This window comes from Haplochromis burtoni, unplaced genomic scaffold (genome assembly GCF_018398535.1).
Source record: "Haplochromis burtoni strain Fernald_Lab_line unplaced genomic scaffold, NCSU_Asbu1 Contig_78, whole genome shotgun sequence".
Lineage (NCBI taxonomy): Eukaryota > Metazoa > Chordata > Actinopteri > Cichliformes > Cichlidae > Haplochromis > Haplochromis burtoni.
In genome coordinates, this window is record NW_024582439.1 from 602,475 (window position 1) to 625,515 (window position 23,041).

General features: G+C 41.0%; 2 protein-coding genes across 5 annotated transcripts in view; one reads left to right on the forward strand and one right to left on the reverse strand.

Moving 5' to 3' along the window:
• The window catches only part of ak5 (adenylate kinase 5), a 101,437-nt gene extending 85,057 nt beyond the window's left edge, over positions 1-16,380 (forward strand). The window contains exons 12-14 of the mRNA XM_005924551.3: positions 9,887-10,003; positions 10,366-10,560; positions 15,634-16,380. Of these exons, the coding sequence (XP_005924613.1) occupies positions 9,887-10,003; positions 10,366-10,560; positions 15,634-15,702 (381 nt within the window). The 3' untranslated portion in view covers positions 15,703-16,380. The remainder of the gene's footprint in view (positions 1-9,886; positions 10,004-10,365; positions 10,561-15,633) is intronic.
• A 1,520-nt stretch (positions 16,381-17,900) lies between these two features.
• The window catches only part of zzz3 (zinc finger, ZZ-type containing 3), a 22,851-nt gene continuing 17,710 nt past the window's right edge, over positions 17,901-23,041 (reverse strand). For all 4 annotated transcript variants that reach the window (XM_005924554.2, XM_005924555.3, XM_005924552.3 and 1 more), the window contains exons 8-12: positions 22,876-22,971; positions 22,032-22,181; positions 20,764-20,898; positions 20,239-20,339; positions 17,901-19,640 (exon numbers count right to left, since the gene is read on the reverse strand). In XM_005924554.2, the coding sequence (XP_005924616.1) occupies positions 19,496-19,640; positions 20,239-20,339; positions 20,764-20,898; positions 22,032-22,181; positions 22,876-22,971 (627 nt within the window). In that variant the 3' untranslated portion in view covers positions 17,901-19,495. The remainder of the gene's footprint in view (positions 19,641-20,238; positions 20,340-20,763; positions 20,899-22,031; positions 22,182-22,875; positions 22,972-23,041) is intronic.

A 23,041-nucleotide genomic window follows, 5' to 3' on the forward strand; every position in this document is an offset into this window, starting at 1 on the left:
ACACACACACACACACACACACACACACACACACACACAGCTGTAAGCATGTGTGTTCAACTTGCGTGTGCTTTTGATCAGAGTGAGTCACAAATATTGACTGGAATGTATTGCTGAAGCGTGTCCTTTCACTCCGCCTGGTAAACTGGTTCCAGTTTGTCAAAACACACAGTGGAGGATTTTCAACCTTAATCTGTCCATGGAGGAATTACTGAGCTCTGGTGTTTACGTTTATGTCACCACAGCCTTCAAACACAGCCTGTTAATTAATCATCTGAAGAATACGGTCTGCATGTTTCTATTTTTTTCTCAACTGAAAGAAATCCCATGAAAGCTTGTGCATCCAAATCCAGTTAGATCATATCCATCTGTGCTGTAGAGCCCCACTATTGTCACAAACTGTTAAAAACAAATGCAATTAGTGACTGAATTACACCGTAGCCATTTTCAGACATGCACTTTAACCTGCCAGCTCCCTAGTGTAAAGCCCATCTGATGTCTGATTGCAACAATTTTGAGAAAAGCACACGTAATAGTCCTGTGAACACCCAGCTTGCAAGTGGTTGTCCTGTGTCCTGCACACTCTACCCAGACATAGACCCCTCAGAAACTCACTGATGAGTTCACATGTGATAAACTTCAAACAATGTCCCAACCTTTGTCATGGATCATCATGAACATAAAGTCCGGAGGCTCATATAGAGAGTCCGGACATTTTATACAGTAAGCAGAAAACCATTGTATCAAACTACATAATTACATTTCAGAAAAGATAATTCTGTGAAACTGCAGTCACACAGAAAGAAAACCAGCCCTTAAAGATTTCCACAACTGATTAAAGCTTAACTTAAAAACAAGCCTTCACGGTTACAAGACGTAGTTCTGAAGTTCTATTATGTGAAGACATTTTTGCTGTTAAGAAGAATTCATTGCAAATATACTACTGATTTTACCAAAATCTGCCCTCCTACTGATCCAAAATGAACATAATTGCCTAAAGTAAGAGAATATTATTGACGTGAATTTAATTATCATCAAGCTCTCAGAGAAAGTTTTGACCTACAGAAAATCTCTGCTTATGCCAATAACTGACTCTTTTCAGGAGTCGCCAATATTTTCTGGTTTCCCTGTAATTGCCACCACAAAAAGTAAAGTGCTTTTCTTGTTCGAGCAGCTCTAGTAATGAGAACAGCAGGAAATGACACAGTGTGAGAAAGGAGCTGTACCCGGAGGTAGCAGAAAGTAAACAAGAGCTTTGAGACTGTATTGATTTCTGACGTGGGAGGGGAAAAAACAAAAAAACATCTGTCTCTGACTAACTGTTTCAGGTCTAGGATCAATGGAGATGAATGGGATTTTGCTTGAATTTTCACTGTTTTATGCTAAATAAATAGCCCTTAGAAAACTTTCTATTGATGACTGTTGAATATCTGGCAAGTAGGGACACATTTTTGGAAAGAAATTATAACAATAGTTTTTCCAGAGGATAAAAGAGGGGGGCCAGTCTATGCTTATCTATATTCTATGAAAAGTAACCGGCAAGGTCTGTTTTTGCTGATTGCAATGGACTTCCTTGTGCTATTTTTATCCTTTTCTGCCCCCTGAAAAAGAACAAAAACAACAGAAAAGCACAAACTCCAAAGAATCAGAAACACTGAGGCTTTTCAGCCAAGATTAAAATGCCATATAAAGACACCCACGCACAGATTTACTTTAACTTTCTGTCTACTCGGTGGAGAAACCCAATGGCTTTCAAGCAAAGCTCTGCTGTCTAAGCTTCTTACTGCACATTAAGGTCATGTCCCATGTGTTCTCCAACATGAGCACTGTGAAATGCTTTTTTAATGCCATGTGAGAGACTTATGAGAGAGAGAGAGAAATGGTGATTTAAAGCTGGATGAATAATCCCACACTGGGATTACTGAAGTGCACCTCTCCAGGTTTACAACCGAAAACATTACAAAAAGCCGTTGTAACACAAAATCACCCACACTGGAGTTTTATCTCAAAGTGAGATAAAACGCTGTCGTATGTGGTGCAATGGTGAGTGACGACACAGGGAGCGTTTGCCTTGGTAAAGTGTTACTGTACTGTTGCCTGGAAACACAGAACATGTATTTTTCTGTGAAATACCAAAGTCTAATATCAGGCCTCACCATCTTATTCCAGCAATCTATTTGAGGAGTTATTTTCAAGCTCCTTTCCATGGTCATGTAAAAAAGAAAGTTTTCATAGAACCCTATGCAGTGCTGTGAAAAAATGAAGTACATCCTTGCAGCTTCTATAGGATTTAAGAGAGCAAGTATCAGCCAGGTGCTGCTAATCAAATGCACTTGATTAACTGATCATTAGCAAGTATAAGTACCTCTATGAAAGCCTCGTGTTCTGCTGTGAAGCAGCGAGATGCTTTTTAGCCAGAGCGTTGGCCTGACTCAAACGTTCACAAAAGCTTTGCACATACTTTGTCACACTTGTTTTGGAGCTCTTCGGGAATCAAAAATTCCTCTTTCATAGCTTTAAGTGGCCCACGAGGCGTGTGGCCAAATACTAGTTCAGCTGGACTAAAACAGAGTGACTCCTGAAGAACTTCACGAGCATCCCCTCATCCCCACTCCTTTCAGCCTCTAGGCCAGGGGTGCCCAATCCCAGTCCTCGAGAGCTACCGTCCTGCAGCTTTTAGACGCATCCTTCTTCTGACACACCTGAATCAACTGAATGCCTTGTTATCAGGCCTTTGTCAAACTTGATGGCATGCTGAAGAGGTAATCACACCATTTGATTCAGCTGTGTTGGAGTAGGGATGCATCTAAAAGCTGCAGGATACTGCAGGACTGGGATTGGGCACCCCTGCTCTAGGCAGTACTTGCGTAGCATTGCCTTTAGGGTCTGATGCCATCGTTCCAATGCACCTTGGGACTCTGGATGGTAAGCAGAGGACACAACATGTTTGATATTCAGGGATTTAGCTACCCTTTTTAAACACCTTTGACTGGAAGTTTGAACCTTGATCAGTTTGTATGACCATCAGCAGGCCAAACACAGACAAGAACGTTTTTAGCGCTGTAACAACCGACCTTGCTGTAATTTTATGTAATGAAATGGTCTCAGGGAAACGTGTAGCAGCACACATGACGGTGAGCAGATATTCATTTCCTGACTTTGTTCTAGGTAGTGGTCCAACACAGTCCACTATGACATGGACAAATGGCTAATCCGCTACAGGAATAGGACACAGTGGGGCATCACCAGGTTTGGTTTTACCAGCAATCTAGCACACATGACAACTGCGACAAAACTTTGAAACATCACGTTTCATACTAGGCCAAAAGAAATGCTTTAACAAAAGTTGGTATGTTTTTGTGATACCCAAATGTCTAGACTTTCATGGGCAAGAGACAGGACCTTATGTCTATTTATGGTTGGCATAATAATCTGTTTAACTTTACTCCAGTCTGCACTTTCCGCACCTGAGGAGACCACTGACGCATTAAGATGTCCTGTTCTACAAAACAGGCTTGTTGTTCTTTACTGGCTTGATCAGCACTTACCACACAGTTGAAACAATTTCATGTTTCGTCAGCTTGTTGGGCTGAGGACAAGTGTTTGCTGGTCAGTTGAAGTGGTGCGTTCTTCAAGGATGGATCGGGCAGAACATTGTTTTCTTCAGTTTGCACATTACCCTCCTTGGAAAATGAGGACATCAGCACAGAATCAGAGAGTGAAATGTCAGCATCTTTACCTGATTATGCACAGGTAACCATACAGGCCGGATACAGCCCAGAGTTCACAGAAAAGTCTGGGATCGTCTGATTTAGATGATTGTCTAAAACCTCCGGATTTGGAAGCAAGAAACCTCCAGCAATATCATTCCCCATTAACATGGCCACACCATCTACTGGTAAGGCTGTGCAAACAGAAAGAGGGAAAAACCCTGTAGCGAGTTCTGATTTTACATAAACCCGGTGAACTGGGAGCAGAACAGAATTAAAACCACAGGTGCTTTCAGCTGAGAAAGGTAAGACCCCAGAGAAGATGACAGTCTGGGAGCCTCCAGTCTCCCTCAAAATGCGTATTGGTTTCAGATCAGAGGGATTAGCTGTTAGTGGTACCAAGCCATCAGAAATGAAAGGTTCAAAACAAGGGTCAGGCATCTTACCACCACAACCAAGGACCTCACTGCGGGGCACTGCTTGCACAAAACCAACACCTTTAGTCTGTTGGGAATTTAACTACGTTTCCCGTTTTAGGGCTAAACAGTCAGCGCTGACATGTCCAGGTTTGTGACTATAAAAACACTGATGATTTTCCTTCGAACCAGACGCTTTAGCCATGTGGGCCTGTTGCACAGAGCTAACACGTGGTGTCTCACTGACAATGAATGATGATTTATGGGCAAGCACATACTCATCAGCAACAACAACAGCAGATGTAAGAGTGGTCATTTTCTGTTCATTTAAATACAAAACTACACGCTCAGGCATGCACTTTTTAATGCACAGTTTAGATAAGGTCTTGCAAACAAGGCTCACAGACGGGGCAGGATGCACACTCAGTGCAAAGCAGCAGCCCCTGAATGACTGTTCTTCAGCCTTTTAAAGACACAGGTGTGACCAGTCAGTCACTGATTGGTCTGGCATCCCTCAGGTGGTCCAATAGACTTTCCCTGGAGGTATCCACGGGTTACCAGCCAGCCAATCGTCTGTGGGGGTTGCCACACCCTAATCTGCTTGAAGGAAGGCTGGCTCTCTTCTTCCAAGGCCAGGGGCCATAACACTTCCATACAACAAGACTCGGGGAGAGTGACCCCCTGCTGGCCATTGATTGCACTTTTCAGCTCTATTTTATATTTATAGAAGCTGAATTCGAGGAAAATCCACTGGTTATTAAAACAGGGATTCATTTTTTCATTTTGATATAACACTGCAAAAACTCACATAAACATGCAGAAAGAAAATTAACTCAGCTAAAAAACTGCTTCTTATTTATTGTGTTAAACTACCAGAAGTGGAGGAGCGCTTGTTTTCATGTGGCTGTGGCTGCTGCTCGTGATTTGTTGCATCTGTGGGCAGCTCAGGGTTTCAGTCCAGGTTGCATGAATAGCTAGTGGAGCATATCTTGCTGCTGTCAATGTCGTGTCATCTGAAGACATAAACTACAGCTACCATCTCCCGTCCTACCCTCTTCCTTCCTGTAAGTTTTTCTCAAGAAGCCTTAAGATCACCAAATCAGGAAAAAGTTAAAGAAAACAAACAACGTCGGTCTTAGTGAGAATAATTTTAAAATCATTAACAACTGCAGAGCTGTTAGCACACTTAGCTATTTCTTCCTCTTATGGCAAAAAAAGCCTTTAAAACATTAACACAGGTTAACTGCCTAGATCAGCCTATTTGATGAATGTTTTTCATCTATCCCAACTAATGAACATTAAGTGAAATGATGACAGATATCGCACAATAACAGAAGGGTAAATGTCTTTGAAGAAGTATTAAATCCACATGTACAAGCCACTTACACCATCCTCAGCTGACCCATTACCTGTAAGGTGGAGGATATATGATAGTATCAATTGCTGGAATAAATTTTCACTTTATCAATGTTATAACAGTTGATTAGGTATTATGGTTGTTTTATAGGCTTCAGTTTGTGATGCTATTGGATTGGGTGATTAGTAACAGTCATAATGGCAGCTTTTAAATTGGACAATATTGTCCTATTACAGATATATAGGTTCAATTCATGAAATTGCTTTGCTTGTTTTTTGTTTTATAGAGCATAACAAAATGCTTCATGTAATTCATGAATAGTGTCAAAAAAGGTTTGTTTGCACAGGATCTCTGGCTCTGTTGTTTACAGTAGTCTCAGTACTGTTTGCAGTACATGTAGCAGAGTAGCATCATCTGTGATGCAGAGTTAAGCAGTGCATTGAATGGTAACTAGTTTGTGAAATACATTAATCAAATATAAATATAACACAATATATATACACTACCGGACACTTTATTAGGTACACCTTGCTAATACATTTCTCAGTGTTTTTAGCATCAGACAGGTGCAGAACGTTTGTCAGCTGCATATGCATGGTCACATGTTCATCCCAAAGGTGTTTTTTGGATTGAGATTGGGTAACTGCATAGAGGTTTGAACTTTGTGATGTATTATCCTGCTTGAAGCAGCCATCAAAAGATGGGTACATGGTCAGTAACAATGCTCAAGTAAGCTACAGTGTATTCCCCACAGCATTACACCATGAACAGCAGCCTGAACCATTGATATCATTGATACAAGGCAATTCATGTTGTTTATGCCAAATTCCGACCCTACCATCCAAATAGGGAGCTAATGTGGTCTTTCAGGGATGCTCTTCTAACAAGTGGTTATTTGAATTACTGTTGCCTTCCTATGGGCTCAAACTAGTCTGACCATTCTCATCTAACTTCTAATATGAGCAAGGCAGTGAGCCAGTGAAATCCCGAAGCTCAGCAGTATCTGAAATGCTCAGATTAGCCCATCTGCAACCCAGTAACTGACACAGTCACTTATATCTTCATTCTTCCCCATTCTGGTGCTTAGATCACTTTATCAGGTTGTCTTGACCATGTCTATGTGATTAAATGCACTGAGTTGCTGCCATGTAAGTCACTGTTAGACATTTTATGTTAAAGAGCAGTCGTTAACAAGAAGAAGTGTACCTAAAAATGTGGCGGGTGAATGAAAATTAAAAAGGAAAACGAGCGTGCTGTCTAGTAGGGTGAGAAACTTGAACACAACAATCCATCTAATACAATGAAGTCAAGTTAACTATACTTTAACTTCACCATGTTACAATCCATCACTCTCGCCACTCTCTCCATCCATGATATGGATAACGTTGTTCCATGAACCAACCTCGAATGATATCACCAGTGCTTATCTGACTATGAATTGGGTAGAGAGAAAAAAAAAAACCCCAATAATACACTGAAATAATCATAGAAAAATGTGCCTGAGGCCAATTTACAACATAACTCTTTAGCAGAGACCCAAGTCTGAACTGAGAAAGAACGGCAATTAATACTATTATCCTGAAGGGACCGAGCTATTAGGGAATAAAATGAGAGTTGTAACCACTATGTTTTTAAAAAGTGAAATTTAAGACCCCACATGATATTTTATGCAGGAACACTTTTTAATGCCTTCATTTCCTTATACCGTTTCTTTTACCTATGACAGCTTTCCTAAAATAGATGAATTGGTGAGTCCAAAATACTCTGAGCAACAATGAAGTTATAGTAAAGTTTTTCACTCTTGTCACTCCCAGGCCCTCTAACAAAGTGAAAATTCCCTCCACACCAAGCATGAACTGATCCAGAAGGCTAGCTGGAGTTTTTGAACACCAAGACATCTCAAAGTGGCAAACAATTCTTCCATGATGCCCTTCTAAGTTGGGCCAAGCCTCACATCTAGTAAAAGCCATCAATTACTTCTTCAACAGCCCTGCTAATAAACAAACTAACTAATCACGTAGCCTCAGAACTAATAAGCTTCTACAGCAAGACTGACAGCAAAGCCTAGTAGAATAACCACTAGCACTCACTGAAGAGCAATAATCCCCTGCAATCACCTACTGAACAGAGTGAAGATGCAACAAACGCTTACCTTTTATGAAGGGATGCGGTGATACTGCATGTCAGAGACGGGCTACTGGGACGTGTTGCACTAATTTAGCTCCAAGCTAATTTGACTTCAAGATTGAAGTGGCTGAAACTAATATGATGAACAGCCAGCAGAACGTCTCCAGTGAAAGAAGCAACAATACAGCCTTATTTCTTCAACAAAGTCTTCCTGAAACAGCTTGATAACAATGCTACAGCCTAAGCTAACACCAGCAGCTCATTGAAGAGGGCGCGTTTGATTTATATTACATTGAATAGTCAAAAGTCTTGACCCACCTCTCTTTCTTTAATATTTGGTTAAAAAAAAGAAAGAAGTAGGTGTAGAAGCATATTAAAACATTTGCAAACATGCATGTAAATGCATGATATAAGGCAAAATAGAGATTGCACAACTGTAACACGCTTGAGAGTCCATATTTGGTATGACCACCTTTAGTCCTCAGCATAGTCTCTTAGGAACACTTTCCAGCAAGTTTATTTAAGTAGTCTTCAGGAATACTTCTCCAGGGTTCTTCAAGAACATCAAAGCTCTTCTTTGGATATTGGCTGACTTTTGTTCCGTTCTCAATGAAGACAATCCCACACTACTTCAATAAAGTTGAGGTCCAGGCTGTGTTGAGGTCTACGATAGTTTTCCTTTGTGTATATCCAGGTATGCTTTCACTGCCCCGGGAGTGAGTTTGAGATCACTGTCATGCTGAAACATTCAGCCGTTGCCAACCAGATGCTTTCCAGATGGTGTTGCATTATTGGATCAAAATGCGATGGTACTTTTCTACATTCATAATTTCATCAGTTTTATAAGATCGCCCAACACCACTGACATCCCCAAACCATGAAGAGTCATCACGGTGTTTTGCACATATGGTAAATGGACTAGTATATACAGCACCTTTCTACCTTGTACACAAAGTCTAACCGCTTTCTCGAACAAGCGGCACAATTGGTTCAGGATATTGGCAAGGATACTTCAACGTGCAGGCTGGAGGAGCTGGAGATCAAGTCATGGACCTCCAATTTGGTATACAACCCACTCAGCCGCTGTGGGTATAAAGCAGGGGTGTCCGATTCCAGTCCTCAAGAGCTATTGTCCTGCAGCTTTTAGACGAGTCCTTGTTCCAACACACCAGGCCTTTGCCAAACTTGATGGCATATTGAAGAGGTAATCCAACCATCTGATTCAGCTGTGTTGGAGTAGTGATGCATCTAAAAGCTGCAGTACAGTAACTCTCGAAGACTGGAGTTGGATACCCCTGGTATAGAGAGTAGAGCAGGGGTGGGCAACTCCAGGCCTCGAGGGAAGGTGTCCTGCAGGTTTTAGATCTCACCCTGGGTCAACACACCTGAATCAAATGATTAGTTCATTACCAGGCCTCTAGAGAACTTCAAGACATGTTGAGGAGGTAATTTAACCATTTAAATGGACGTGTATCTGCAGAATCAAGTACAAACCATTCCAACTTCCTAATTATAATATTTTCGTATATTTTGACAGGTGCTGGTTCGGTTCTGCTGTCATTTTTAGATTGTATTTTTTGATTTCTGTTATTTGGTCAGTGCCCTGCATATTGCCACCAGTGGCCCGGGAGCGGCGCCACAGGGACAGTGTGTATTCTTGAATCATATTACTCTTACTGTAATCAGGCCTGCATTCATACATGGCTGATTAACCCACAAAGGGGCTGGTAGGGGGAAAAACAAGCAGCTCCTGATGAAGCCTTTTTATTTTTCCATATTTTTCCAGTGCTTCTTATCATATCTGCACCCAGTTTTTCCCATGTGTCACATCTACCACTGACTCCTCATCCATGTAGCAGTTTCTTTTAATGTGTGCCAAAGAATATTTTAACAAATAATAGCAATATCTCATCATACTTTGTGTCAAACATGGCTTTAGATTTAGCATCTGAAAAGTAAGATTTGCATTTTTTTTCTCTCCTTTATTGAATTTGGTGGATTTATTTAAACAAAAAGAAAAAAAAAACAGAGGCTCTTGGAATGTTTATTTTACAATTTTCTAACATTTCATAAAGTAAACAATTGATTCAGTAATAAAATATGAGCTCTTTCATATCATTTTGGGATGCCCTGGAGATGTGTACTGCACATTATACTTCAATATACTGAGTTATAAAATTGCAGGGAATATATATGGCTGTTTCTGGTTATATATTAATCATTAATAAACGGTAAATCATTCTTTCTGTGTTTGTGTGTGTGCGTGCTATCTGCAGGACACACTGCTGGAGCTCCTGTGTGACGCGGTGGTGTCGTCAGGACAGCAGGGAAAAGGTCTCGTGATCAGCGGCTTCCCCAGAGATCTGAGACAGGCGGAGGAGTACGAAGCGAAGGTCAGAGCACAAAGCTGATGGAGTAGACAGCGGGATGTGGTCAGAAGCATGAATAAAAGAAGGGGGAAAGTCAGCCGTGAGTCGTGGTGTATGCACAAAAAGTTCAGTCTGAGCAAAGTGAAGGAATCACAAGAGTCGCACGTCACTGTGACGAATGCTAATTAAGTCTGATTCAGTGCTAACATACGAGTACAAAGGGGTTATGAAAACAAGATTTGAAAATAGGAAAGAAGTGATCAGAATGAATGCACATAGAAATGTGGACTGCGGATCATTCAGGATGAAGGCCGGCCTGCAGACGAATGTAGTTAAAGGGGAAGTTCCTGCTTTTAACTTCTAACTGCACCTGTTGTGTGTGTCAGATGGGGGAACCCAGTGCAGTGCTCCTGCTGAACTGCTCAGCCGACACCATGTCCAATCGCCTGCAGTGTCGTGGGAGATCCGGCTTCCAGGCCGCCCCAGACAGAGACAGCATCCTGCACAGGAGGGTGGAGAGCTTCTGCAGCGACACCCAGGCGGTGGCGGCTCACTACGAACACAAGAGGCTTCTGCACACGGTAAGATTGGGAAGCAAACTCTGTAAGGGTTAGAGGTTCAATTCCATATGGAGGCTTACTTTCCTTAAAGGAACAAATCCAGTTTAAATCCACTTCGTCTAGGCTGGAAATCCATTTACACTTAGATGTCCTTCAAACATCTCCCAGCGCTCTTTTATCTATAAAAGGAAATCGTTTGCCGGGATGTTCTCACTCACAGAAAAGCAGCCGAAGAGTTCCCAATAATCACTTCATTATCTCTCATATGTGAGTCTAACTGTCCTGCATGACTGGAGTTTGCAACTTTACTGTATTATTCAATACAACCAGCTCAGATTTGACATGCTGGATAAATAATAATCACGAGGATTGTTTTTAAAATACAAGCGTGCCAGCCTCTATGATCTTAGAGGAGGAAAACAAAGGAAAACATAGTTCACCAGAGAGAAGCCTGTCTTAGATCAAAAGACTGCATTAGTCAGAAGTAACAGTGGTTTGTATTATTATGCATTATAATTCAAAATTATTTATATGTGAATAGCATATTAATGTGCTTAGTTTTAACGGTGCGATCCCAGAGTATTGAATTTTATACTGAAATTTATTGGGTGCTGTATTAATGACGCTGGAAACAGAACCAAACAATTAGATGCAGACTACATTATCTAAACAGGCTTTCCAACCTTCATGTTTACTGAAGGCTTTTGCGTCTTATAATATAATTTATTCTGTGTTTTGTGCACTAATTCGTTCATGTTTACTTTAATTTAGTTATTTTTAAATTGTGGTTAAAAAACATTAAATAAAAGCAAGGGTTGTGTGAATTGTTTGCCCTCTCTCATCTGAAGTGTTTGACTTTGTCTTTACAAAGATATCCATTTTATGTGTGCACTGAGGCAGTTATGTTTTAATTATTCTGCCAGTTCCTAGGGGTAGGTACAGTATCAGGGGTGGTGGTGCCATTTTTGGAACATGTTCATTTGCCTTCCCGAGTAAAAACATAAAAGATCCAAAGGGATAAATAAGAAAACGCCAGGGCAATTCTAAATCACCATTTTTGTTTGTTTGTTTTTATTCCAAAAATTTCCATCACAAAGGTAAACAGGGCTTAAGTTATGTGTTTTGCTTCAAAGTTTCCTGGAGAAGGAGCCCTAGACCCCCTGCACAAATCTGCATCCATCTTCCAGTTGGTGCTGATTTTGTTTTACGTAATAGATGTGAGACAAGATCCACAAAGTCATCCTTCTGTGCCAAGAAATCTAAGACTCAGCTGAAACCAGCATAAAACTGCAGCAGTATAATCTCAATCCGTCCATTGCAGTGTCCCAAGGTAGAACTGCAGGAAACAGAGACGGTAACAAAGACCAGAACTAAAAACAGAACAGAAAGAAAAACCAGAACGAGGCTCAGGGGGGGGCAGCCATCTGCTGCAGCCGGTTGAGAGTGAAGGAATAGAGTAAAGGAAGGAGAAAAGAGACAGAGAGCACAGGGAGACAGCACAAAACACAAACTAGACGTGCTGCTGTGGTAAACACAGAGGGAGTGAAAACAGCATTAAACCTGCATGCTTTCTAATGGCCAACAGAGGGGAAACAAATCTATGAGATCAACAAGCTTACTTCTGTCTCAATCTGCAACCTCAGAAGACAGCGTAACATAGAAAAATACATATTAAATAAAAAGAGAAAAAGAAATAATAGTGAAAGCTGGGAAAACAGAAACAAAGCACAATAGAATTTACAATAAGTAAATTTAAAGGTTTTTTAAAAAGTGACCTAAAACTAGAAGCTAACTCTGTTGCAGCTAAGTCTTATAATCCTGTGTGGAAAATGTGTGTTTGCAGCCTGCATGCTTTAAATAGTAAATAAATAATATTCACGTTTCTACTCAAATGTCTCAAAACACCAACAGCTGAAAGGGTCATCGAGTGGAAGAACAAATAGGCGAGCCTCTGTTTTAAGAGTGAATTGTATTCAGATTTTGTCCGACCGCTTACTGCTTCCTAATAAGAATGTAGAAATGTTTTAACTAAAAATAGCTGAAGATGGTGTAAGTTTCAAAACAATATTGTGTGAAGGTTGTTCAGTGTGAGTCCTTAAAATTCTCATTTACATATTTCTGGCAAATACATCTGTGTTAGCAGACATCAGTGTTTCCATTTGGATGCTTTACAGTGGGAAGTAATGATTAGCTCTGTTTAGTGTGACCTAACCAAATCCTTTTAATCAACTTTCCCTTCCGCTCCGACATCGTGTTGATGTCCGTCTTCCAGCTCTTCTTCCCATTCCTCCTGCTGCTCCGTTCTGATTTAGCTTCAGTTAATTGGCATTGGCAGTTTATTCCATTTTTGGAAAAGCCTTGCATTTGCTTTGCTCACAGAAAGCTTTGCCACTTGATTTGTTCGCCAAGATTTGAATTAGCCAATGACAAGTTGGACAAAACCCAGCTGGTGAAAGATAATCACTGATGACACCTGGATACACAGAAACAGGGGAGCTGATGGACCTTTTTCACAGCAGGCAGTCTGGTTTGTCACAGCAGGTAAAAGGTAGCTGCTCTCCATTTAGGTGAGCTGTGTCCAGGGTCACGTGATTTCACGGCTGTGCTGGTAAAGGTTCATTAGTCTTAGTCTTAGGTATCCAAATTCATTTCAAATAAACAGTATAAACGATGCATATATTTACCATACGGTCACCCACTGGTTTGTGAGTATTTTCATTTTCAGCATCATTCATTTTCTAATGACTTAGTCGCAGGTCGTTAATCAGTGACACCCTCAATCGCCCTATTTTAAGGATTAAAAATAATCCTTAAAAAATTGTTTAAGGTGTGCCAAAAATTTATTTTTCTTTTATTTGCCAAATATGATTACCAGTATTTAGACTGTTGTAAATGGCATGTTTGCCTATAATGTCTTCAAAATCTCTGTTATGAATGATATCAAGTCAGCTTATGTGGGAAACAGCATTCCTGTCAGAGGGATAGAAGCTCAAATCAGTTTTTGCCAGTTTATTTTTTATAAATCCTTTATTTATCCAGGTAAAAAGTCTCATTGACATTAAAAATGTGTTTTTAAAGAGATATCTAGTCAAGAGTACAGCAGAAATTACAAAAAGAAATACGACATAACAGTTCTATAAGGATGTTTTAAGGACTGGATTAATTATATAATGTGGAACACAGAGTGGATGCAATAAGAAGATCTTCATAAGTCCTGTTGACTACAGCCTATTTGTGGACATAAGCAAAGATATTACACATTAAAAACACACAGAAGCGATCGGCTTTTGGCAGACGATCACTTGTTGGCTTCACTTTTCACACCCAGAAGCCAGATCCATCTTTTATACAGACCATGGTTTATCCTCAGGCTTGTAGAGCGATTTATCCATGTAGACCAGTGGTGTCAAGCATGCAGGCCGAGAGGGCCAAAATCGGGCTGTCAAGGAGTCCCAGTGGAGCCACTGAATGGCTCAAAAATGTCTTTAACGACTGTATTTTCTTAATAATCCCTCCTACACAATAAAAATGTCTATAAGTTGTTTCTATGTGTAGACAAATTGACTGATAGTGATGGAAAATACTTGTTTCTTTGGGTTCCTTTCTGCTGTAATCTGCAAGTCCACATGTAGAGCAGGACAGTCGACTCGATGAATGTGGGAAAAACTGGTGACGTTGTGTTATTTTACTAAAGACATCTCAGGCTGTTCATGATCTTTTTCTCCCAACATTAACTGAATGAGAAAAAAACATTTATCAAGAAATAATAACTATAATCTGTTTTCTGGTCATTTTTTGAGTGTGCGGTAAATCTGGTAAACGTTTTTTTTATAAGTGATGCTTATTTTTTGGATTGTTTTTCTGCTCTGGCCTTTTTTAGATCAAATTGAGCCATGAGCTAAAGTAAGTTTGACACCCTGTGTCTGGATTGTTTTAGGTGTGAGCGGCTCGTTTTTGAAGGCATAGACCATGGACACGTCCATCTTCTCTTAGATATGATAAAACCATATGTCACTCACCTTGCTCTGCTCAAAATACAAAAGAAACACTCACAGGAATGTCTCCCAGTTACTCAAAAAAAGGTACAAACTTATTTGCAAGTAGTTTCATGTAGGAAATATTGTGTTTGTACCAAACTACGCCCGCCAACCAAAGGAAGTGTGCAGCTACTGTTTACATCCTGTCACAATGTCTCGAGCTTCTTTTCTCTGATAGATGGAAAGTTTTTTAGTGGAGAAAACGACTAAAAAGTCACGTAGACTGGAGGCAATTGTGCATTACCAGAGGAGCTCTAATTCTCTGCTGCAGAGCTGTAGAGATGTCTGCCTTCTCCTGAGTATAACTGAAATAAATTGCACTCGTCTCACGGTGCTCGGAGCGCAGTTCCACGTAGGAACTGTTTTCTTTCTACCAGCCGAGAGAAGGACATTGCAGCTCAGCCGAGGGGGAAACCATTAATGTTCACATCCTGTCATCCTGTCAAAAACCTGTCATCTTTGGGTAGACACACACTTCGACACATTCTACCAAACTACACCCGCTGTGATATGTTTGGCGGGTGTAGTTTGGTAGAAAGAAAATAGCTTGAACGTGAAACTTCTAATGACGACACTGACGCTGAGTTTTTTAGTTTTTTGCTCGTTTTGTGGTGCCCTCAGTGCTTTTTAGTTCCTTTATTTTCAAGAGAAGTCAGACATTTCCAAAAAATGACTATACACACTTTTCACCTGAGATGGACAAGATGCTGAAATATGTTGTGTTTAAGGTCAGTGATGCAGGGAAGGACCAACTTTCTGTGAAGTTTTACTCGCCTCTCTGTTTCCACTGACATGAGAGCGATTAGAAAATCACACGCGTTCCTTTCAGGGTTGATCTGCCCCTTTAATAAATTTACTGTTTGAACTTTTAAATGCCACATCAGGTGTGTGTGTGTGTGTGTGCGTGTGGGTGGGTGCTTAAATGCCACATCAGGTAATGAGGTCATCAGTCTGCTGTGAGTTTGCACTGCAACAGGCTGCTGTCCTCAACTGCACGTGGGCTTGCTGGTGGTTTGAGAAAAGGCCTCGCTTTCAGCCGGTTTGTCTCCGTCTGCAGATTGATGCCGAGAGGTCGCCGGACCAAGTGTTCGCCCAGATCTGCCGCTCGATGGAGTCCGGCTTCTGATACCTACACCTTCACATCACACCCCAAACTCTGCAGTCGAGGAGGGTCCATCTAAGAAGACCTTCTCTCTTTCTCTCTGCCGTCACCCCAAGGAGACTCACTCGCATAACCTCACACCTGCGCCAGACTCATTGAACTCCAGTGGTATGCATGTCTTACCTGCAATCAGTGAAACCTCTCTCTCTCTCTGCTTTTTGACACTGACAAAGCGCCTGGTTGTCACATTCTGCTTCACAAAAATGCATCCCCCCAACCCCATCCCCTCTTCTGTCTCTCTCTGTAAAATCAACCTCAATATATGCTGCCAACTGCCACACCAAGGCAGATAACTGTACTGAGAAAAATAGCAGTCCCTGCTGTGACTGAGAGCATGCTGGAAGTGAAATCTCGCCACCTTCCCACCAGAGGAGCTGAGCAAGGTTCCCCCTGCCATACTACAAAGTGGAAATGTCAGTGTGTACTCGTGCTCTCACGCACAGCACCTTGCTTCTTATTGTAACAAGCATGCAAGAGTTAAAAGTTAAGCTTAACTGCCTTTTGTGCATTAAATTTAAAAAGGAAAAAAAAACAGAAGCAAATAAAGAGTATTAATATTACTGCATTTGTATGTTTCCAAGCTCATCGTACAGGTGCGTGGTTTGGTATTTAACATTCAATAAAGCCAGTGCATTTGCTAAATGGAGCATTTCTGAGTGTCCTTTGGTGTGGTGTGTAGCGTGCAGCATCAGAGCTGAGCTGACAGCGCCATCTGCTGGTGAGAGGATCGCAACAAAAAGGCAATTAAGTGATAAGTGTAACAGGTCAAGACAGGTGAAATTCCCCTTTCTGTCAGGATAAAGAAGTTTAACTACACATTTAATCTCTGAGATATCTACACATAAGAAAAAGGAGTGCAATTTTAACAGAACTTTTTTTAGTTTTTCAACATGATAAAGAAATGCAGCTGTAAATGAAAGAAAGTTGAATTTAAATTGTAAGAAATGCATGTTAAATTTCAGGAAAAGTTTCTGTTCATTCACAAGAAATATCCTGTTACTTTTTACTGAGCATCTGTTAATTACTTTGGTGTAGTACGGATGGCCATGGTGGAGGTCTTTATCAGTAGGAGAAGATGCAAAACTTATTAAAATAAAAGTCCAAAATATATGCACCCTGCCTTATTTTCCAAAGATTTTTACGCCCCTCGGGCCTTATGTTTTACACCCCTGGTTTAAGTGTTTAGCGTTTCAGTTAAAATACACAGAAAGATCATTTGGACATGTAAGAAGTATGATGAGAGGGGAGGAAAAAAAGAAGCACTTTCACATCTTCCTGACAAACTTGGGTCAGGAAGAACAAAATATCAGCACTGTTGGTTCCAGCAGGTGGAAAGAGGCAGAAAATTAGCTGTCACACAAAGTGCTTCTCTCCCAGTGAAAGGTCACCAGCATGGCTTTATTCTGCAAAAGGACATTTCCTGTGTTTCATACCACAGTGAAATTGCAGAAGAAAGTCTATAGAACACTTGCACGAGAAAAAGCTTCACCAAGAAGCACTTAAGATTTAATTGACAGCAATAAAAAATATTTTACAGTTAACATTTTCATTCAGGTTCTGGGAGAGACTCAATTACTCAGCATCAATGACAGGACTGCCTCATTATGGCCAATATTAAAATTGCATCCAACCCCACTTAATGTGACAGCTATAATCTAGAATTTTAATACACATCATTTTGAGCTTTTATTGCGCTTTTTTCCTTCTTGGGTGATTATCTATCCATCCATATTTTTACTCATAACTTCTTTTCCTCATTTGTTAGAACTGTACTCACCACTTTATAAGCCAGCTAAAATTCAAGCCCTCCTAAGGGTCCCTTTGATTTATCAAAAAGCTCAGGATTCAGGCTAGTTCATCTACTCTTGGTTCTGTGTGATCCCAAGCACAGAAGCCACACCCACCCGGTGTTCAAAACAGCAGTTTCAGAAGAAAGCTGGGTTTAAGGGTGTGTGAGGACTGAACCGTGAATCAACTAAAGCTATTCTAGCAGAGTCAAAATCAATTACTTAGTTCCTAAAAATGATGTGAAGAATTTGCTACCAGTTTGCCAGGGTTCAGGGTTTGCTATAAAACTGAGAAAAACACAGATTAATCCTGCTGAGCCAAACTCAGGGTGACTTTGATGGCTGATAACAGAGGAAGCACGGATATAGAAAAACTTATTTTCACATACTTTTATTTCCACAGTTCTCCTAGCATTTTTTAACATTATTATTTTATTTTTTTTACATAAGAACAGACTGTTATACACAGATATTGAAGCAGGGCAAAGGGGGTGAGGGAAAGAGACAAAAACCATACAAAATGGTGTCTACTCAAGCACAACAAAATCTATGTGTATAAAATTGTGTGGGTTGCTCCACTGTGGTGCACCAACCACTACCTCAATTATTTATCTTTTTTTAAATAGATTAATAAAAATACAATCTTTTAAATGGACCTTTAAGGTGGACTGCAAAATTAAAGATCTAGAGCCATGATGACTGGATCAATAAAGTAGGACAGTGTGGGTCAACGGAGCCACGCAGGAAGGGAGAAGTTGTGGCCAGGTTAAAGGTCCCTCCCCCCGCCAAAACAACAGCCTCTTTTTTTTTCCTCTTAAAAATGGCACACAGCATCTAGCGCTGGCTACTTTTCACCATACACTTGTACACTCAACATGATCAACAACGGCACACACTGGGGGCGGAAAAAGAAGAAAACAAAAACGCAGTCTTGTGTATTTTCCGTTCACACGCCTGCCTTCGGAAATGTTTGCTCTCCGTGCTGTAGTGCTTCTTGTTAGACATGTTTTAGTGGAGAGAGCAAAGGAAAGGGAAACAGATGAAAGTTTGTTATCTGTGTGTGTTTGAGAGGTGGAGGGGGTGTAGAGAGCAGCGTTTGTGTGACAGTGGTCGTGATGGCTCCATGCTGAAACATGGGAGCTCGATCCGTTTTAACACATACAGATTTGTCTGCAGAACAAAATGTGGATCTGCAGCCTGGAAAACAAAGAAGAAAACAAATGAAAACAAAAACAAAACAAAAAACACTGGCTTCAACCACAGTGTCTGCTGAACTTCACCTGCAGCACCCCAGACGTCTGCTGAGGACACCGCGGCTCATAAATACTCAATCTACGGATACCTAGCTAGAACATTTTCACTCTTGCATAACACAGAGACCACATACACGCATAAAACCACCTATGTGTATCTCAGTTGATGACTTCACAGTCCACTATGACGTGCTGGTTGGCCACCCATCACCATTAGGTGGCGCTTCACCAGACTGATCATCAATTCTCCAGTTTTGAAGCAGCACAGGGAGGTAACTGGAGGGCGATGGGGGGGAGAAACGGGGATACAGGACAGCCCTGCTGGAGTCACGGAGCTCGGGAATGTCGTGTGCCTTCTATTTTCTTTTTTTGTTTGTTTTTAAAAATAGTGTATCGTTTTCAAATCACGGATCCGTTGAATAACCTGGCTGAGGTTGAGCAGGGCTTCCCCCCTTTTCTTTTTTTTTTCCTTTTTGAAATATTTATTGAGGAACCGTCATGGCCACCCTTTGCTCAAGTCAGGGAGGTCAGTTACCAACAGCCCCCCCACCAGCAGCACTGGTCTGCTCTGAGGACCCCGGCTGTCTGCCTGCCTAATGGCCTTCCTGCCTGGCGGCGGGTTAAGCGGTTATCTTGGACTTGAAGGATGGAGCCATGCACAGAGTGGCCTGTGGGATATGTGGAGAGAGCCTGGAGCTAGGGGTGCCTGGGACCCTGTCATCTGTTGGCTGGGAAGTAATTGGGGTCCAGGTAGTTGTAACCTGTGCTCTGCGGCAGGCAGTAGTCCCGGTCCAGGAAGGTTTCTGCCTGGTACACTGGCTCCAGATGGTGGTTAGGCTTGTGGGTCTCAGTCTTGAACAAGCTGGAAGATAAGGAAATGATACTGTAAGAACCACATATAAGCAATTTTCCAGCATTACATTTACTTTGACATATTGGGTCTCACACTGGAAAATTTTCACTGAGGGCTGTTTCCCCATAGATTTATATAGAACTGGAAGCCTTTTTATAACTACACTGCCACTGTGGCAGTAGCTATTTAAAGAAATGCACGTTTAAGGCACTTCAGTACTGTCTTTCTTTTTTAGACCCACGAACTACAGCCATCTTGCGTTCCATCTACCATCTATGGTAACTACACGCCATCAGACAGGTAAATCACGTGTTGTACTGTGAGATTAACTTGTAGTGTACAAAAAGAAAAACATGCAAAGTCAATGATGACTGCAGGAACCTAAAAATGTTCTGTGGAAAACCTTAAAAAATGAAACAAAAATGGGGTTCAGTTTAAACTAGCTGTTAGTGGGGGGATGAATGTTATTTAGTGAATGGCATACCACAAACAAATGTTTTCATTTCCACCATGTTAAATGTGTTAAAATGTCAGCAATATTTTCATCATGGTGCAAAGCGACCAGCACTGTGTATGACTGTTTGGTAATAAAGGAAGTGGAGCTGACCAGTCGGAGCAGTTGGAGCAGAAGTCAACAGAGTTGTCAGGCGGACAGTCCTGACAGTGCCACCGCACACCCAGGATGGGCTCCATACCACAGACGTCACACTGCACAAAACAAACACAAACATATTCATCGTCCACAGAACACACTCCCACAAAAGTATGAACATATTAACACCTTCTCTACACTACAAACTTGCTTCTGAAGGCCTTGGAGTAATTAAAAGAATTATTATTCAACAATGCCATTAAAATGTGCACATTTTTTAAGTTCATTTTAAAGCTTTGCAGCTTAAGGCGGAACTACTTCCAATATTTCACAGCCTCCAGTAGTTCTATTGGGACCTGTTAAAATATAGTTGTTACAGTTTATTTATCGTCTTATGACAACACATTAAAAAATAAATATTTCCTCTGCCGCCAACTTGAATTTTTTTCCCCCTCAGGGTACGACTTAAATGCATAACATTTTGAGGGAACATGTATATGCAGATTCCTGATCTTAATGTCATCACGGCGCAGTCTTTACCTTATAGCCTATGTGCCGGATCTCAGTCTTATCCTCCTGGATCTCCTGGAGCTTCTGCTTTTTCAGACGTTTCAGCTGTAAAAGCTCTTTGTATTCTGGCAAACTTCTCAGCTCCACAGGTACACTCTCTTCATCCTGTTCAGACAAACAGGATGTTGTTTGACAGTCATCAGGAAAACCACGTACATAATATTTCCTCAACAACTCCAAGGATCTAATCTAGATGCTTTTTACCCTGCAGACTTATTTACAGCCCGCAGCGATCAGTCTAATTTTAGCTGGACACAAGCAACGTATCGATAAGAGAGTACATACTGTCTTTCAGCCTAAAGAACAAGAGTGAAAAACATGGTGTCCTTTACAAAGACACAGCTACCTCCAGCTATTTGTATGAAGAAAAGAATAAAGCAAACAAAATGCAGCATTTTATTTTACAACAAAAGCATCACACTTCTATGTTTTGACAAGGAACAGCTTTGTGAGTCCAGTTAGGCTGCCGACGCACTTTCCCTCAGCAGACTTTCAATCTTCCTGCAAACGCGACCAAAATAAAAGACAAGCTGGTGAAGTGAGAAATTACTGTGACCCACGCTGGCAACACCTTTTTGACTTTACTCCATACCGGCGGTGTCAGAGGTTTCGTTAACGCGCTGATGGAGACGGTAGCCTGTGTACTCAGCAGGCTGCAGCGACCTGGTTTCACTAAAAGGTTACTGCCATCAAAGGCAAGAGAAAGAAATGTCAGCTCCTGGATAATGGCGAGCACCAGGAGTCGCGCAGTTCAAACAGAACGAAAGGAAAGTCTGGTCAGGTCCCCTGCTCTGATTTAGGCATTTTTAAACAGAACAAGCAGCTGTGATTAGAGTAAAAATCAAGAGCTAAATGCTTCCCTTCACCCAAATGTGCTAAAGTGGAGCTAAAAAGAACAGTCTCTAAAAAAAGCATACGCACGAGAGCAGAAGAGGAACACAGGTGCAGTAATTTTATTTAAAACCGCTTTAAATGAACTATTCAGGTATAGAAACAAATTCCCAAAAGCCCGTAACACATGCTTTTAGCAGTCTTTATCCTACAGGTCACTGCTTACATGAGAAGGAAGAGGGTAAGACTGTAAACAGACAGAAAAGAGGAGGAGTCATGAGGTTCATTATGCAGTAAAGTGACAAATAAAATGGGAAGAATCAATGAAAACATGATAAGTCACAAGAAAGAAAGAAAGACAATAAACCTTTGAAAGAAGAAAACACACTGAAAGACAAAAGACTGACCGAATCATCAGCCGAAGGGTCCTGCACACTGTTGTAATATGCTGAGCGTTCATCATCTTCATCCATGTAGACTGGAGGCTCGTAGGAGGTCAGGAAGGTGGACGGCCGGTACAGGTGTTTGTTAAGGTGATGCTGCCGCTTGCTGGATGCCTGGAGAATAAATAGGGTTCGTTAGAAGAGCGTAAACAAGGCAAATATAACAAGCAGTTAACAAATTAAGTATGTTTGTTGTCTCTAAACTACAGGGTTGTGCAATATGAATGAAATTAGCATTATACTATTATAAAACGCATCCCTGGTGGTTATAGTCTTGGTGTGGTAGTTCCTTCAAAACCAGATATAATCAAATGTAATCATAATGTCCAATTTAAATGGAAAACAACAGCTGTAACACAAGACAAAGAAAAGCTTTACTAAATGGCAATAAAAATGACAGTATCAATCTTAGTTGATACTGTCAGCACATCTACAGTGATATCAGCATACGGTGGCTGAAAAGTACAGAGGGACTGCAGCACAGAAGAGATGTTTGAGGCAAACGCGAAATGGATGACATTGCATTATTTGTCCACTTGAGAGCAATAAAAAGCTTCGTTTTCGACATCACGTTTTATCACCCTGTTCATATCTTTGCCAGCAGGCACAGAGTTTAATCCAGTCTCCAGCGAGCGCCACACAAACTCCCATTCTTATCATTAAAATACCATTTAACTGAAAGCTGATATGACAACAATGAATTAGTTACCCAGCATAAACTTTAATATTCAAAGGCAAAACCATTACTTTCAATGAGATTACTTATTCAGTATGGCTATGAGAGGGGGGGGGGTAGTAATTGAGTTACCTTTTTAGTGTACATGCACAGGTTGGGTGTTCTTCCAGGCACAGGGATACCAGCTTTTGTCAGTTTGATGAAGTACTTTTGAACCCTACTGGCAACCTGGAAGGTTTTAAAAGGGAGATGGTTCTGTTAATCATTTCCAACTGAGGAGCAGCTGCTTGAAGCATAG